This window comes from Moschus berezovskii, chromosome 21 (genome assembly GCF_049115385.1).
Source record: "Moschus berezovskii isolate FMDL1 chromosome 21, NW_MosBer_1.0, whole genome shotgun sequence".
Taxonomy (NCBI): Eukaryota; Metazoa; Chordata; class Mammalia; order Artiodactyla; family Moschidae; genus Moschus; species Moschus berezovskii.
In genome coordinates, this window is record NC_142480.1 from 14,689,686 (window position 1) to 14,707,600 (window position 17,915).

The 17,915-nt window shown below is 54.2% G+C and overlaps 1 protein-coding gene across 2 annotated transcripts; it reads left to right on the top strand.

Annotated features, from left to right (window-relative positions):
• The first annotated feature begins 575 nt into the window (after positions 1-575).
• STRC (stereocilin) lies at positions 576-17,768 on the top strand. Of its 2 annotated transcripts, none has more exons than XM_088829778.1 (29): positions 576-618; positions 878-1,663; positions 1,753-1,777; positions 2,748-3,999; positions 5,210-5,272; positions 5,357-5,467; positions 5,639-5,805; positions 6,193-6,379; positions 6,516-6,631; positions 6,889-7,021; positions 7,397-7,579; positions 7,812-7,850; positions 8,013-8,180; positions 8,314-8,385; positions 8,858-8,983; positions 9,267-9,325; positions 10,110-10,233; positions 10,346-10,458; positions 12,870-13,005; positions 13,396-13,592; positions 13,754-13,844; positions 14,059-14,215; positions 14,885-15,054; positions 15,692-15,847; positions 16,441-16,583; positions 16,772-16,920; positions 17,133-17,230; positions 17,312-17,459; positions 17,640-17,768. In XM_088829778.1, the coding sequence occupies exons 1-29, from the start codon at positions 576-578 to the stop codon at positions 17,726-17,728; spliced, it is 5,301 nt and encodes a 1,766-aa protein (XP_088685904.1). In that variant the 3' UTR covers positions 17,729-17,768. The 2 variants fall into 2 exon arrangements, with proteins under 2 accessions (XP_088685904.1, XP_055273600.2); XM_055417625.2 differs by having other exon boundaries at positions 8,314-8,379.
• The last annotated feature ends 147 nt before the right edge of the window (positions 17,769-17,915 follow it).

Here is a 17,915-nt window from a genome sequence, read left to right on the forward strand (position 1 = left end):
AAGAGTCCCTCTCTTCCCAAGTGCTCCATCCTTGGACCAGACCTTTGGCTTCCTTCCTTTTCTCTGTATGCACCTGACTGCTCAGATCCTTTCTCCTGGCCCCCTTTCTTCCTCAATTCCCTTGAATTTTACTTGCTTTTTAGCTCCCATGGGCCCTTTTTTTCCCCCTTATATTTCTGATATTATTATTTAATGTTATTTTTATATGTTTCTGCAGACCCTTCTAGATTACATTCCTGATCTCCAGAACTGCTCCATCTCTATGTCTGCCTCCTCTTATCTGCACCCTGGCTCCTAACTGAAGCTATATCCTCGGATTCCTCCCAGGGTCCCCTGGGATCCCCTATCACTGGTCCCTCTGACAGGGGCACTCCTTCTCCAGAGCCAAAGGATCGGGTAGTCAGTGGCTCAGGTGACAAACCTGCTGTCAGGTTACAGATATTGTTTCCTGAAAGACCACACTACGGTGTCAGCGGAGACTCGGGCTGCCTGCCGTCCCCTGTCCTCACCTGGCTCTCCCACACAAGGTAAGAATAACCAGAACTCACCTCTAGTACCTGCACTTTTCTGGAAACATGGCTCTGAGCCTCCGGCCCCTGCTGCTGCTGTCCTGTGCAGGTGAGGGGGACAGTGAGCTGGGCTGGGCATGATGGGGATGGTCGCTGGAAAGAGACTTAAGAATGCAGAGATTAACTGGTTAGAGAAAAAAATAAATGAAGTTTAAGAAATCAGGCCAAGATTTAATGTGGGTTGTTGAAAGGGCCTCAGCTCACCATCTTCTGCACCTCATCCAGGCAGGGACTGGGCTCCAGGCCAGGGCTGAATTTGGGTCCCAGGCTTTTCCCTCCTTGGTGATTTCCGGTTACTCTCCTTCCAGTGACTCTGGTCCCCACTGGGTCTCAGTCCCTGGACTCAGGTCTCTCCCTCCTGAAGTCGGCGCTCTCTGCTCTGGACCAGGCTCCCCAGGGGTCCCTCAGCCGCTCACGGTTCTCTGCCTTCCTGGCCAACATTTCTTCTTCCTTTGAGCCTGGGAGAATGGGGGAGGGACCAGTGGGAGAGCCCCCACCCCTCCAGCCCCCTGCCCTCCGGCTCCATGATTTCTTAGTGACGCTGAGGGGCAGCCCGGACTGGGAGCCAATGCTAGGGCTGCTAGCGGACGTGCTGGCCCTGCTGGGACAGGAGCAGACCCCCCGGGACTTCCTGGGGCACCAGGCAGGTGTGCTGAGTGGACTCGTGGAGGTGCTGCTGGGAGCCTTAGTTCCCAGGGGACCCCCTACCCCAACCCGGCCCCCCTGCATCCGTGATGGGCCCTCTGACTGCGTTCTGGCAGCTGACTGGTTGCCTTCTTTGCTGCTGCTGTTAGAGGGCACGCGCTGGCAAGCCCTGGTGCAGGTGCAGCCCAGCATGGACCCCGCCAACACCACGGGCCTCGATGGGAGGGAGCCAGTCCCCCACCTCTTGCAGGGTCTGCTGGGTTTGCTTGCCCCAGTGGGGGAGCCGGGCTCTGAGGAGGCTCTTTGGGGGGGTCTGCTGCGCACAGTGGGGGCCCCCCTCTATGCTACCTTCCAGGAGGGGCTGCTGCGCATCACTGACTCCCTGCAGGATGAGGTCTTTTCCATTCTGGGGCAGCCAGAGCCTGATGCCAATGGGCAGTGCCAGGGAGGTGAGTGCCACCAGGTCCGGGGCTGGGCTGTGGCAGGGCCAGCAAGGTTGAGACCGGGGTAGTCCTCTTCCTTTCCCTTTTCTTCCTAGGCAACCTTCAGCAGCTGCTCTTGTGGTGAGTAAGGAGAGAGGAGTTCTGAGGGGCGGGGTCTGGGAAGCCATCAGCCTTCAAGGCAGGAGAGGAAGCTGATGGGAAGGCTGTGGTTTAGTGGTCTGGGAGGGTGACGGTTGGTGGTCGGCGACCCAGCTTCACCTCCTCCTAGCCGTGTGACCTTGGGCAGGTTAGAGTATCATTCTATGGCTCAGTTTCCTCACTCGTGAACCGTGGGTGATATTAACTGCCTCGGAGTTTTCGCAAGGGATTAAATGAGTTGGTACTGTGTGTGTCAACCACCTGGAAGGAGTGTGTGCCTGCCAAGGAGCTTCAGGCACGTCCGACTCTTTGTGACCCTATGGACTGTAGCCCGCCAGGCTCCTCTGTCCATGGGATTCTCCAGGCAAGGATACTGGAGTGGGTTGCCATGCCCTCCTCCAGGGGAGCTTCCTGACCCAGGGATCGAACCGCATCTCTTACGTCTGCTGCATTGGCAGGCAGGTTCTTTACCATTAGCGCCGCCTGGGAAGCCCATGCCTGGCACGTAGTGCTTGATGTTAACTAATAAAGATAGGGTATGGGAAGAGAGGACAAGGTTTGATTCCTACACCCCTTACTGTTTGGGTACAACAGTACAGAGCACAGGTGGACATATTCAGTCGCTGGGCAGGTGTCCTGCTCTGAGGCCAACCAAAGGTTTTATTTAATCTACCTAAAAGCGTGTGCAGAAAGGAGAAAGAAGGGGGCCAGGCGGACAGAAGGGGCTCTGGCTGGGCCACTCCAGGTGACTTTGTGCCTTGGCAGGACAGATCTCTCTCCCCTCCCCCACCCCAACATTTAAACCAGTAACACCGTCGCTCCCAGGGACCTCACTTTTGGAAAAGCCTATGCTTGTCACCCTCCCTGCAGGGCTCTGGGCCAGGGCCAGAAACCTCAAGTGGAGGAAATGTAAACTGACCAGCTGCTTGCCTACTCCTCCCTCTGCTCCCAGGGGCATCCGGCACAACCTCTCCTGGGATGTCCGGGCACTGGGCTTTCTGTCTGGATCGCCACCCCCACCCCCTGCCCTCCTCCACTGCCTGAGCACGGGGGTGCCTCTGCCTAGGATTTCCCAGCCTTCAGCCCACATCAGCCCTCGCCAGCGGCGGGCCGTCTCTCTGGAGGCCCTCTGCGAGAGCCTCTCAGGTCCGGCACCACCCTACAGCATCTCCAACTTCTCCATCCACTTGCTCTGCCAGCACGCCAAGCCTGTCACCCCGCAGCCCCCTCCCAGCACCGCTGCCATCTGCCAGACAGCTGTGTGGTATGCAGTCTCATGGGCGCCAGGTGCCCAAGGTTGGCTCCAGGCCTGCCACGACCAGTTTCCTGAGCAGTTCCTAGACACCATCTGTGGCAACCTCTCCTTTTCCACCCTCTCAGGCCCCAACCGCCGCCTGGTAAAGCGGCTCTGTGCTGGCCTGCTCCCACCCCCCACCAGCTGCCCTGAAGGCCTGCCCCCTGTCCCCCTGACCCCAGAGATCTTCTGGGGCTGCTTCTTGGAGAATGAGACTCTGTGGGCCGAGCGGCTCTGTGGGGAGGCGAGTCTGCAGGCTGTGCCCCCCAGCAACCAGGCTTGGGTTCAGCACGTGTGCCAGGGCCCCACCCCGGATGTCACAGCATTCCCCCCTTGCTACATCGGACCATGTGGGGAACGCTGCCCAGATGGGGGCAGCTTCCTGCTGATGGTCTGTGCCAACGACACCATGTACGAGGCCCTGGTGCCCTCCTGGCCTTGGCTAGCTGGCCAGTGCAGGATAAGTCGTGGGGGCAATGATACCTGCTTCCTGGAGGGGTTACTGGGCCCTCTTCTGCCCTCTCTGCCACCGCTGGGACCGTCCCCACTCTGCCTGGCCCCAGGCCCCTTCCTGCTTGGCATGCTGTCCCAGCTGCCACGCTGTCAGTCTTCCGTGCCAGCCCTTGCCCACCCCACACGCCTACACTATCTCCTGCGCCTGCTGACCTTCCTCCTGGGGCCGGGGGCCGGAGGGAACGAGGCCCAGGGAATGCTGGGTCAGGCTCTGATGCTCTCCAGTCTCCCAGACAACTGCTCCTTCTGGGATGCCTTCCGCCCAGAGGGCCGGCGAAGTGTGCTGCGGACGGTCGGGGAGTTCCTGGAACAGGAGGAACAGCCAACCCCGGGCTTTGACCCCATTGACAGCTCCAGCCCTGCTTTAAGCAAGATGGAGCTGCTGGCCTGCTTCAGCGTGAGTGATCTGCCAAGGTGAAAGTTCCTGGAGCAGAGGGAAGGGTCTCCACGGGAATTCTCTATCTCACTGAGAGGCAGCAGTGCAGTGGTTAAGCTCGCAGCTCTGTCATCCAGGCTTGGGTTCACATCTTAGTTCTGTGATCAACCCTGGACAAATTTTCAGCCTCTCCGAACAATACTTGTGTCATTTATAAATGAATGGTGGAGAGACTTTACTGACCGTTCAGTGGGTAAGACTCCACACTTCCATTCCAAGGGCACGGGCTCAACCTCTTGATGGGGAGCTAAGATCTCACATTCAGTGTGGCACAGCCAAAAAAAAGTCTCAGAAACAAAAAAAGAAAAAACAGTGGAGAATAATGGTGCCACTCTTTTTAGGGTGGCTGTCAGGATTACATCAGATGACACCGGCTGTGGGCTTAGCGCTAGTATATGATATACAAACAATATATAATAAATGTTATCTCATTATTCTTTCTGACTCTTTGATTTACCTCCTTTCTGCTTCAGAAAGGAAAGGGATCAAGTTAGAGGGCTCTAATTCTGTCCCTAGAGAGTGAGAATTGGAAACTGGAAAAATATAGGAAGATAAGGCAGAAATGAGAAAAATTCAGGGTGACTGCAGATCAGAAGTTTTAGGTTTGACTATGCCACAGGCGTGGTCTTAGCCAATTTACTTTGATTTTCCTGGGCTTTGTTTTCTTCTCTGTAGAGTGAAGGGGCTGGAATATGTGAACACCATAGTTCATTCATTGAGTTCCCGTTAAGTGTAAAGCACTTTGCTAGATGCTGTGGGGAATGTAGAGTCCTTACTCCATGATAGGGCCCACCTTTCTCAATTCCTGGGACCAGTGAAATGTAATAATTTGGTTCATGTGTGTGCGTGGTAAGTCGCTTCAGTCCTGTATGGCTCTTTTCGACTCTATGGACTGTAGCCCTCCAGGCTCCTCTGTCCATAGCATTCTCCAGGTAAGAATACTGTAGTGTGTTGCCATGCCCTCCTCCAAATTTGGTTCATATCTCCAAATATTTACTGAGCCAGCCATGGCAAAGGCTATAGAAGAAGTTAGAGAATGGGGTCCCTGACCTAAAGGAGACACACACACAGCTTCAGAAGAAGGACAAGCATCCTAGTGAGTGGACCTGGGGAAGCTGCGGGAGGGACAGAGGGGACAACTCTCCTGGCATCTTGTCTGTCTTCCCACCAGCCCGTGCTGTGGGATCTGCTGCAGAGAGAGAAGAGTGTTTGGGCCCTGCAGATTCTAGTGCAGGTAACAGATGGGGGTAGGATTTGTGGGCAGGCTGGGTGATCCGTGCCCAGTGAGGCCGTAACCACCATGACCTCCCGTGCCCAGGCATACCTGCACATGCCGCCGGAAAACCTCCAGCAGCTGGTGCTTTCAGCAGAGAGGGAGGCTGCTCAGGGCTTCCTGACGCTCATGCACCGTTCCTGGGCCCAGCTGCAGGTGGGCATGGAGGGAGACGGGGACAAGGGTGGCGGGGGACGTCTAGGCATCAAGAACACCTGGAACCAGGCGGGCAGCAGGCTTGCTTCAGCAGAAGAAGGAATGCAAGAAGGGCCGGGGCCAGGAGAGTGGGCATCTCCCGAGCTGGCATCTGTTCCCGTGCCCCCACAGGTGCCACCATCTGAGGGGCAGGCCCTGGGTCGCCTGACAGCCTTGCTGCTGCAGCGGTACCCACGCCTCACCTCCCAGCTCTTCATTGACCTCTCACCGCTCATCCCCTTCTTGGCTGTCTCTGACCTGATGCGCTTCCCACCATCCCTGTTGGCCAATGACAGTGTGTAAGGACCCTGTACTACTCCTCCTGATCCTGCCAGGGTCAACCCCACCCACCCAGAGCTGTGCTATGCTTGGTCACTCAGTCATGTCCAAGTTTTTGCAACCTCATGGACTTAAAGCCCACCAGGCTCTTTTATCCATGGGGATTCTCCAGGCAAGAATACTGGAGTGGGTTGCCATTCCCTTCTCCAAGAGACCTTCCCAACCCAGGGATTGACCCCAGGTCTCCTGCATTGCAGGCAGATTCTTTACCAGCTGAGCCACCAGGGAAGCCCACACACACAGAACAGCCCCTTCTATTAAAACTTGGGAGTCCTTCTTGTCCATAACAGCAGGGCTGCACAGAGCCAGGGGACAGGGCAAAGGAGTGATACCCACTCTCTCCCCAGCCTGGCCGCCATCCGGGATTACAGCCCTGGAATGAGGCCTGAACAGAAGGAGGCTCTGGCAAGGCGATTGCTGGCCCCTGAGCTGTTTGGGGAAGTGCCCGCCTGGCCCCAGGAACTACTCTGGGCAGCACTGCCCCTGCTCCCCCATCTCCCTCTGGAGAACTTTCTGCAGCTCAGTCCTCACCAGGTATGAGAACAATTCATTTATTTGACTAGCCCGCTTTTGGCCAGGTGGGATGGCATCTGTGACCTGTCTCCTAGTGAACCCCTTCCCACAAGTGTCCCACAGTGATCCCAACACGAGCTGACCTTCCCCACCCCAGATCCAGGCCCTGGAGGACAGCTGGCCAGCGGCAGGTCTCGGGCCAGGACACGCCCGACATGTGCTACGAAGCCTGGTGAACCAGAGCGTCCAGGACGGAGAGGAGCAGGTGCGCAGGTGAGTGCCTGTGAGGCCAGTGATCACGGACAGAGCTGCAGAGAGGCAGGTACAGCTGCCAGGATGGGGTGGGGTCCCGGGAAGGAAGGGGCAGCAGAGGAGGCAGTGGCCCCGGTGCATCAAGGGCCTTGGGGGCGAGGCCTGTTTGTGGCACCCACGTTTCCTAGTTTAGTGGTCAGAGTGCTTGTACCCACACAGTCCCTGCCTTAGTAGAAGCCTCAGTGACCACATGAAGGCCAGTTTCATGCCCTCCTCAGGCTGGGGCCCCTCGCCTGTTTCCTGACCCCCGAGGAGCTGCAGAGCCTGGTTCCCCTGAATGATCCAATGGGGCCGGTAGAACGGGGGCTGCTGGAATGTGCGGCCAACGGGACCCTCAGCCCACAAGGACGGGTGAGCCCCTTGGCCCAGGCCCTCAAGAACTCCAGGCTTCCCATGGCGGGTGGTCTGTGTGGAGTATGTGCCCAGTCATCTCAGCCAAGCTGGAGCACAGTTGGAGCCAGCCCTCATCCCACCGCACCCACCTTCGTTCTTAATCTCCTTACACCTTGGCCACGCTCACCTGTTACCACCTCTTCCTGACTCTACTCCATCTGGTCCACGACATCTCCAGCATTTCCTTTGATGACCTGAGCCCAATCTTCTCCTGTCCTAAACCCTGGTTACAAGCCACAGCCCAGGCCCTGGAATATCCAGATGTGGGATTAGAGAGGAGGCTTTAGGTTCACCTGTCTTTTCTCTTCAGACCCAAACCTTCTTTGGTTACAGGTAGCCTATGAACTTCTGGGGGTGCTGCGCTCATCCGGAGGAGCAGTGCTGAGCCCCCGGGAGCTGCGGGTCTGGGCTCCTCTCTTCCCTCAGCTGGGCCTCCGCTTCCTGCAGGAGCTGTCAGAGCCGCAGCTGAGGGCCATGCTTCCCGCCCTGCGAGGAGCCAGGGTCACCCCTGCCCAGGTGGGCCTATCCCACTCGCTGGCTTCCAACTTCCTTCCCGAAGCCTCCTTTTCCTCTGTCCCAAGAAGAATGCCCTCATCCCTTTTCCTCAGATGAAAAAGAGCCCAGAGCCGGGCTGGTCACGGGAGTGGTGGAGAGGGAGCTGGGAGTTTGGGAGGCCGAGCCCTAGGGACCTGTTCGGGGACCCAGCTGCCAGGGCCTCAGCACTGTTTCCTGTCCCCTCCTGCCTTAGGCTGTCCTGCTGCTTGGACGGCTCCTCCCAAGGCGTGACGTGAGTGGCAGCAACTTTTCTGAGCGGCCCGAGCTCTCCGTCCCCCTCCTCCTGGGCTGCCTCTCAGCAGCCCTCAACCGTGCTGCCCCCTCCACTGGGATGGGCCCCTTCCCTGCGACCTGGCCCGTCTTCTTCAGGCCTCTTGTCTCTCTCACTCCCCAGCTGTCCTTGGAGGAACTCTGCTCCTTGCACCCTCTGCTTCCAGGCCTCAGCTCCCAGACGCTCCAGGCCATCCCGAGGCGAGTTCTGCTGCGGGCCTGTCCCTGCCTGGCCCCTGAACTGGCGCGCCTCTCAGCCTGCCAGACCGCGGCGCTGCTGCAGACCTTCCGGGTACAGAGCAGCAGGGGGATGGCCAACCAGGGAGGAGGGCTCTGGTTAGGAGGGGTCATCTTCCCCGTGGCCAGGGAAGGACCCCCAAACCTCCCCACTTTTACACACACACACAGAACCAATTCTCATGCAGGTGAAAAATGGTGTTAAAAATATGGGTGCAGCAGGAACCGGTGCAGCTGTGTGCATCCCCGGACAGGTACGTGTGTGTGTGTCTGTGTGTGTGTGTGGTTTCTGCCAGCTAAGCTCCTCTCCCCGTCCCAGGGCTGTCTCACACAGCTGCCACTGCCTCACATTCTCCCCCTGCAAGTGGCCCGAGTGTCTACATTAGCTCTGTGCCCTCTAAGACCTTAGCAGCTCTCCCAGTCCTGACGCAGGACGATGCATAAAGTCTTAGAACGTCAAAGCCCCAAAGGTCTGAGGAATCCTCCAGACCAGTCACCCTGCTTTCAGACAAAGAGACCAAGGCTCAGAACGACTAAGGGAGTTTAGTCCATCAGGTGCCTGGACCGCAGGGACCCTTGACCACAACCGTGAGGGCTCTGGAGAGTGCCCTGCTAGGGTGGCACCTGCCACTCCAGCTTCTCCCAGTTTCAGGTCCCCTCCTGCCGCCGTAGCTCCCCTTCTTCCCCGAGGCCTCAGTCCAGACGCTCTGCTGCACTTTACCCCTCCGACAGCCCGTCCCCACCATCTGGCCAGACTGCCTGCTGCCCCTGCTCCCACTAAAGTTGCTACAGTTGGACTCTGCAGCTCTGCTGGCAGACCGAAGGCGCTATCGGGAGCTGCCCTGGTCTGAGCAGCAGGTGATTCTTCCCGCTATCCTAGAACTCCCTTCTCTCAACATTTTCCACCTCCTTCACCCATCCCTCAGCCCTAGATTGGGCACCTTACTCCCAGCAGCCCTTAGGATGCTTTTCCCTCCTCCCCTTTCCCCCCATTGATCTCCCTTTCCCAGGGAGTGGGCACTGGGGAGAGTAGGAGGCTTGTGGGACCCACAGGGTGGAGTGGCAGCCCTGGGTCCAAGGCATCCTAGGTTCCTGGGCAATATCTCTGCTGGGAAGAGGCTCCTCTTTCTGTCTCTTGTAGGCGCAGTTTCTCTGGAAGAAGATGCAAGTGCCCACTAACCTGACCCTCAGGAATCTGCAGTGAGTAACTTGTAATGAGCTGTGAGTTTAATTCAACTAACATTTTTTTGAACGCTTACCATGCTTACAGGCACCATGTGATATCCAGGGGTGGGGGTGGGAGGTATATGAGGATCAGTGACCTGTAGGTCAGCCTGTGGGTCTTCTGGTTCCTCTTCTCCTGACCCTCCTGCCCTTCTAGAGCACAGCATCCATCCTGAGTGGATCTCAGGGATTTTTCAGAAGACTCAGATTCAGGTCCTAGCCCTGTCACCTCTTCGTGATCTTGGTCAAGACTTTCAACCTCTCTAAGCCTCATTTTCCCCTTCTTTAGAATAAGTATTGAAATGGTACCTACCTCATAGGTGGTTGTAAAGATTAAACAAGATAAGGGATATAAGGTACCTAACACAGTACCTGGCCCAGTGTAAGCTTCTGATAGATATTTGCTGATTAACCCCTCAGAGCCACTGACCAAGCAGGAATTAACAGGAGCAAGGATCACCTTACCTCCACCCCCAGCAAAAGACCCACGGGCTTCTGAAGATGTGGTTCTAGCCTCAGTTGACCACGTTTCTAGTAGGATGATATTGGACTGTCACTCGATCTCTGTAAATCTTTATTTTCTTCTCTAATAAACAATAATGGTGTGGGAGACCAATGAGAATGTCTATGGAAAAAAATATTTCTCAAACTGCAAATTACTGTAAATGAACATCTGTTCTTGTGTTGAGAACGTTGCCATAAGGAGCAGACAGGCTGTGGCATGTGTGGTATGAGCATGTGCCTACTCACACTCCTACAGGGCTCTGGGTACGCTGGCAGGGGGCATGTCCTGTGACTTTCTGCAGCAGATCAACTGGATGGCAGACTTCCTTGAAGTGGTACACATGATCTATCAACTGCCCACTGGGGTCCGAGGGAGCCTGGTGAGACGGGTGCTTGGGCATTAGAGGGAGCAGGGAGGCAGGAACCCGGGTAGAGAACCAGGGCTCGGTGTTCAGCTCTGTCCTAAACCTGCGTCCCTACTCTGCCCCACAGAGGAGCTGTATCTGGGCAGAGCTACAGCGGAGGATGGCAATGCCAGAGCCAGAGCTGGCAACCCTGGGGCCAGAGCTGAGTGGGCTGGACACCAAGCTCCTCCTGGACTTACCGTAAGACTACGACTGGAGATACTGGATTCTCAGAAGGCTCAGCCTGGGGTGGAAAGTCTGCCTTTAGGAAACACCCCAGAGGTGGTGCTTTTCTGTCTGGTTGTTCCCTGACATCAGTTACAGCCTAAAGTGAAGGATGCTATTCCAAGTTGCTCTAGGTGTTGACTGGCTCCCCCAACAAGTCCCCCAAAATGGGGCAGCTGAAGGTGGCAATCTTATAATGTGACTTGCCAAGCAGTCTTAATATAACCTAGGCCCTATTAATAGTGGTAGAATATGTAAAATGAGGGAAGTGAGAGTTCTCTGGTGGCTTCGTGGTTAGGATTCTGGGCTTTTATTGCTATGGCCTGGGTTCAGTCCTTGGTTGGGGAAATGAGATCCCACAATCTGTGTGGGGTAGCCAAAAAAAGAACTTTAAATATATAAATTGAGGGAAGTAATGGTTCAATCCTGCCCCCACAGGACTGTAGTCTCCTTAGGGCACTGTGTTCTCAGTATGTTCAGAGGAGTAGGTAAAGAGAAAATGTATGAAACATGTGATTAAGTGAAAGTGAAGTCGCTCAGTCATGTCTGACTCTTTGTGACCCCATGGACTGTAGCCTACAGGCTCCTCCGAAACATGTGATAAATGTGTTCAAATAGGAGCCATCAAGTAGAAAATACACTGGCATGTTTCTGAATGACCCTACTGGGCAGGGCTAGCACCAGTGAATGAAAATCAGAGTTTTGCACAATATGAGAAAGATTGTGGGGGTGAGTTCTGGCCATTGGGCTGGTCAAGCCTAGTCTGGATGGCCCCGCAGCAAGAATGTTACAGAGCAGATTGAAATGTGGATGAGGAGAGAAAAGACTGATGAACCCAGGGCTCCTCCTAAACTGGAGACTCGGAGTTTATGAGTATCTCACTCACAGGCTTTCTTCCCCCATAACATCTCCATCCCCACCCCACTGCCAACTGAACTGTAAGTCAGAGCAGGAAAAGGCTGACTCCAGTCACTCTTTCTGGGAAGGAGCTGACTCTGTCCTTACATTTTTAAAGGTCTTTCCACAGATTTGGGCTTTTGTACTACTTGGCCCAGTTCCAGACTTGGCAACCTTAGGTAGAGTATAGAGTATCACTCTGATTTTTCTGCAAAAAGGCTTTTTAAAAATGCCATTCAAATCCGTTTGTGAAAGAGAGATGAGGAAATACCTCTTGATGGTGATGGTGGTTTAGTCACTAAGTCACGTCCGACTCTTGTGACCCCATGGACTGTATAGCCTGCCAGTCTCCTTTGTCCATTGGATTCTCCAGGCAAGAGTACTGGAGTGGGTTGCCATTTCCTTCTCTAAAATACCTCTTACCCCCAGGTTTTGCCATGAAAATCAAATAAGATAACACCTAAAAGAACTGTGGTACATGAGTGCTAAGTCACTTCAGTCATGTCTGACTCTTTGCAACCCTGTGGACTGTAGCCTGCCAGACTCCTCTGTCCATGGAATTCTCCAGGCAAGAATGCTGAAATGGGTTGCCATGCCCTCCTCCAGAGTCAATTGTGTAGTACTATACAAACCAGAGGGGACCTTCTCACAGTAAATAGAGGAAGGGTGGTCCTGTGGGAAATAGGAATGGAGAGTAAGACCCCACCATTTGGTCTCTGTGAACCTGTTTTAATTTTTAATTTTATTTATTTTAAATTAAATTAAAAAATTTTTTTTCACTGTGCTGGGTCCTCATTTTGGCTCATGGCCTGTGGGAGCCTTGACCAGGGATTGAACCCACATCCGCTGCATTGGAAGGTGGATTCTTCTTTTCTAATAATTAATTAATTTGGCTGTGTCGGTTCTTAGTTGCAGTACTCGAGATCTTCACTGGGTCAAGTGGAATCTTTCTTTGTGGTGGATGGACTCTCTAGTTGTCATTCTCAGGCTCTGTGGCATTATCTTAGTTCGTCAAGCAGAGATCCCACTCACGTCCCCTGTGTCACAGGTGGATTCTTAGCCACTGGACCACCAGGAAAGTCCATGTGAACCTATGTTTTAATCCATAAAATGGGGGAGGGGATTTAATGATACGTAACATCTGGGCTTTTTTATTCTATTAGATGAGGTAGGATTGTTTGTCATTTCTTCTCAAGAAGACTAGAAATAGGTCTCTCCTGTTGTTCTCTCCCTATAAGCACTGTGGTGGAAAATGGATCTGGGTCTGTTAAATATCAGTTCCTACCCAGGGACGGGGGAGCCTGGTGGGCTTCCTTCTATGGGGTCACACAGAGTCGGACACGACTGAATTGACTTAGCAGCAGCAGCAGCAGCATCCAGGGTCACAGGGTTTGGTCTGGTGTTACCTCTTGTCTGGGGAATGGGGCATTCTGTGGTTCCCTTCTCAACTTGGCTCAATTCCAAGTCTTCCTGTTGTCAAATTGCTACAGAGTCCAGTTGATGGATAGACTGTCCAATGAATCCATCATGTTAGTGGTGGAAATGGTACGAGGCACTCCAGAGCAGCTGCTGGCCCTGACCCCACTCCACCGGGCAGCCCTGGCAGAGCGGGCACTACAAAACCTGGTAAGAATCCCCCCACCAGACTCAGAACTGTGGCCTGGGCCATTGTCACCACTCAGACAATGCTCTGTCTTCTAGGCCCAGACTCAAATGTTTGCTGCCAGGCAGGTTTTTGTCTACAGGGCCCTAGATCTACCTTTGGGTTCCATTCATTGATAATCTGTTTCATGTTTCTTGTCTGTACCCCTTGGAGTATTAGAAATTCCTTAGATTCCACCTCCCAGTCTTTCCACCTGCTCTTGTTTGGGCTCATAGTTTAGAAAAGTAGCCAGTGGCAATAAGCTTCATAGGATCTTGGATCAGGAGCTAGAGGACAAGATCTTTGTGTCTTGATCAAAGAGACTGGTCCTCTGAGTCAGAGGTGTGTCGTCCCAAGGTCTGATCCCCCTCCAGGCCCCAAAGGAGACAACAGTGTCAAGGGAAGTGCTGGAGACCTTGGGGCCCCTTGTTGGATTCCTGGGCATAGAGAGCACACGGCGGATCCCCCTGCAGATCCTGCTGGCCCACCTCAGTCAGCTGCAAGGCTTCTGCCTCGGAGGGCCTTTTGCCACAGAGCTGGGATTGCTGCTGCTGCAGGAGCCTGTTCTTGGGTATGGGCCTCCGCGAAGTCCAGATTCCTCTCAACCACCCTCCTCAGCGGCAGCCCATTCAGTATGCCAGAGGCCCTTGGAGCCCTGAGTCCCCAGTCTCAGCATGTCTTTGCTCTTCCTCCCAGTCCATTCAGCATCCTCATCTTCTTTCTGTCCCTCAGGAAACCAGAGTTATGGAGCCAGGATGAAGTCGAGCAAGCTGGACGCCTAGTATTCACTCTGTCTCCCGAGGCTATTTCCTTGATCCCCAGGGTGAGATGAAGGAACGCAGGAGGGAGCAAGAGCAGAGAGGGGACTGGGGAGCTAGTTCACGGGAGCGCTGAGGCCAAGGAAGTTGAAGGCAAAGGATGTGAAGCCCAAATCTGGGGGAGTCTGCTGAAAAGAGACAGGACTTCAGAATTTCAGCTGTAGCAGCTGCTCCTGATGTGCCTGGGTCTGCCCACCCTCCCTCCACCTTCTCTCTCAGGAGGCCTTGGGCCCAGAGACCCTGGAGCGACTCCTCGAGAAGCAGCGGAGCTGGGAGCAGAGCAGAGCTGGACAGCTGTGTGCGGCGCCACAGCTTGCTCCCAAGAAAGCAGCGCTGGTAGCTGGGCTTGTGCGGCCTGCTGCAGAGAACCTCCCAGGTGAGACTGCCCGGATGCCCATACGTCCAGCAAGGGGTACAGGAAGAAGTATCCAACCGTGCAATCAGACTTGTGCCCTTTGAGCAGATTTGTACAACGTCACTCCAGGTTGGGGTTTTTTAATCTATAAAGCCCAGAGCAGTGAGGGATGATCTTCAAGGACTCTTCCAGTTGTAGGGTTCTATAGCTCTGTGAATTTACCACTCATTACGTTATTAGCCCAGGACTCCCCTTTCCTTGCTCTCTTAACGCTGTTATCAACTGACTCGGCTCTAGGCTTGGATAAGTGTGGCGCTCTCTGCTGGGAAGAGGCTTAGGATGGAGGAAGGTGACACTGTTGGGGTAGGAACCTGGGTTTCAACCGAGATCAGCCACTCAGTCCCTGGGCAAGCCCTTCAGTCTCCCATCTATACAATGAGGGGCTTGTCCTCCCCAGTCACCCATTCTAATATCTTTGAGTCCTACGAATCTCACACTACAGTAATCCCTTGAGCCATACTGCCCATGTTAGCCTGTCCTTTAAAGGTTGGAGGTGTTGTTCCATCTATAGATATCTCTCTGGGCTTTTTTTTTTGAAAGGAGGCCCCCACCTGTCATGACCCTGGACCTGACCACTCTGGGCATGCTTTAGTACTGCACTGACCCCCTGACCCTGCCTTCCTCCTTTAGAACCTGTGCCAAACTGTGCAGATATACGAGGGACATTCCCATCAGCCTGGTCTGCAACCCAGATCGCAGAGATGGAGCTCTTGGACTTTGAGGACTGCCTCACACTATTTGCAGGAGACCCAGGACTTGGGCCTGAGGAACTCCGGGCAGCAATGGGCAAGGCAAAACAGGTTGGTGATGGAGAGTCCAGTCAGGGTTGGAGGTTGAACATAGGACCTGGTTGGGTGTGGTATGGGACACATGGAAACGGATAGCTGCATGAGAGATGGGGGACATAGGACATAAAAGAATTAGAGGGTTTGGATCGTGAGTAGGAAGTCAGAGGGGATAGATACTGAGGACAGGAAGCTAGTGAAATGGTTAGAGGGACTAGAAGTTACCAACATTAGCACGTATCAAAATCATCTGGGGAAAAAATTACTTAAAAAAGAATCATCTGGGGAGCAGGTGTTTGAAATGCTTGAGGATCCCATTGTAGACTTACTAAAGAAAGATTCTCTGAAGATTGGGTCTGGGCATCTGTATCTTGCCCCTGCCAACCCCACCCCATGTCTGGTGCACGTTGGAACTCGTGGACTAGAATCTGCTGTTCTTTCCTACTGAGACTCTAGAGTCTTTCCATAACACCTTAGTCAGAGGAACCTTCATCCAATCCTCTCATTTTACCGGTGAAGAAACTAAAGACCCAGAGAAAGCAAGGGATTTGCTTCGAGTTACACGGTTCAGGTCGGAGGCAAGACTGACCCTCGGCATTCTGACTCCTAATTCCGTGCTTTTCCCATTCACACCATTCCTCTCTTTCTCCAGTTGTGGGGTCCCCCCCGGGGATTCCGTCCTGAGCAGATCCTGCAGCTGGGTCGGCTTTTAATAGGTCTAGGAGAGCGGGAACTCCAGGAGCTGAGCCTGGTGGACTGGGGCGTGCTGAGCACCCTGGGGCAGATAGATGGCTGGAGCTCCGGCCAGGTAACGTCTACCTCCTCTCTACCACCTTCCGAATGCCTCCAGGCCATCTAAAGCCCAAGGAATTTCTGTCTTGTGACCATACCTGGCCATGCTTTCTATCTTTTCTTAATACTCCATACTAGTAGGAAGTTAGAGCAGTGATTCACTCACTGAGGCCCTGGACACATACTTCCTCCTGCCTCCTTTCCCTTTGGCCTTGTCTTTTCCTGTCCTCTTTTTTTGGATCCTCAACCTTCCCCATGGCTGTTGGCTCTTCAGGCTACCCTGGTAGCTTAGACGGTGAAGAATTTGCCTGCAGTGCAGGAGACCCAGGTTCTATCCCAGGGTTGGGAAGATCCCCTGGAGGAGGGCATGGCAACCCACTCCAGTATTCTTGCCTGGAGAATCTCCATGGACAGAGAAGCCTGGAGGGCTACAGTCCGTGGGGTCACAAAGAGTCAGACACGCCTGAGCGACTAAGTACAGCATTGGCTCTTCAGGTCTTACTAATAAAACATCCAGTAGCACTTATCCCTTCCCTAAGCAGCTAGTTCACCACCCATGAATTCCTTGTGACTTTCCTCCTTATCCTGTGGCCTCCGCCCCAACCCCAGCTCCGGGCCGTGGTCTCCAGCTTCCTGCGGCAGAGTGGTCGACACGTGAGCCACCTGGACTTCCTCCACCTGACTGCACTGGGCTACGCACTCTGTGGACTTCGCCCTGAGGAGCTACAGCATATCAGCAGTTGGGAGTTTAGGTCACACTGTAGAGGAGGGTGTGGGCGGTGGTCCTGTGGGGAAGGTGGGCTCACTGGGGAAGGATCATGAGGGAGTGACCCCGTGGAAGAAGCGATCTCACTTAAAGTCATCGCTACCACCAACTCATGACCACGGACCCTGTCACCATGGCTGAATCCTCCTCCCTTCTCTTCCCACTCTTCCACAGCCAAGCGGCTCTCTTCCTGGGCAACTTGCATCTTCCATGTTCTGAAGAGCAACTGGAGGTTCTGGCCCAGCTCCTGGTGCTGCCTGGTGGCTTTGGCCCAGTCAGTAACTGGGGGCCCGAGATCTTCACTGAAATTGGCACAATAGCAGGTATAGGGAGACTGGATGTCAGGGGCTGGTTCCACATCATGGACAGACTGGGTGGAGGACCGCTCTGGAATCCTAAGGTGGGAGTCTAAGAGACACCTAGCTTGAGAGGTTTGAGATGTGCTGGGGAAGGTCTGAGGAAGAGTATTTTGGGAGTAGTCAGAGAAGGCCAGTGTAAGATAACATCTGGAGGCCCATCCCACTTGCCTTGACAGCTGGAATCCCAGACCTGGCTCTCTCTGCACTGCTGCGAGGACAGATCCAGGGCCTTACCCCTCTGGCCATTTCTGTCATCCCTGCTCCTAAATTTGCTGTAAGCACTGATGGGATGGGGTCCGAGGTGACCACAGAAGAGGGCCACAGTGGATGTCCTGATGCCTGCTCCCATCCCCAGGTGGTGTTCAGCCCCATCCAGCTATCTAGTCTCACCAGTGTTCAGGCCGTGGCTGTCACTCCTGAGCAAATGGCCTTTCTGAGTCCCGAGCAGCGACGAGCAGTTGCATGGGCCCAGTATGAGGGGATGGAGAGCCTGGAGCAGGAAGGTGAGTTCTTAACTGACTCCGCAACTCCTGACCCAGAATCAGAACCCTAATTCAGGGTTAGGGCTCACAGAACCCCTCAGGGAGATCTGAATGAAGGGGTCTATAGGCAAATAGTCTCCAATTATCAGTGGTTCCTGGGGAGCAGAGTTGTGATATTGCTTCCATTCTGTCTCATTACAGGTCGAAGCACAGCCTGGGGTCTCCAGGACTGGTCACAACCCTCCTGGGCCCTGGCATGGACCATCTGCTTCCTTGGCAATTTGCTATGAGCCTGTCTCTGCAGTTAAAGAGATTTGTTGGGAAAGACACTTGAAGTAAAACGAATGAAGTACAAATGGAAGTGCAATTTAATTATCCTAGGAAGCTGATGGAATATGGGTAGAATGTTAATGCTTTCCACCCACCTGAGAATCAGTGTTCCTGGCATGCCATGTCTGGAGTCTCTTTTCATCATAA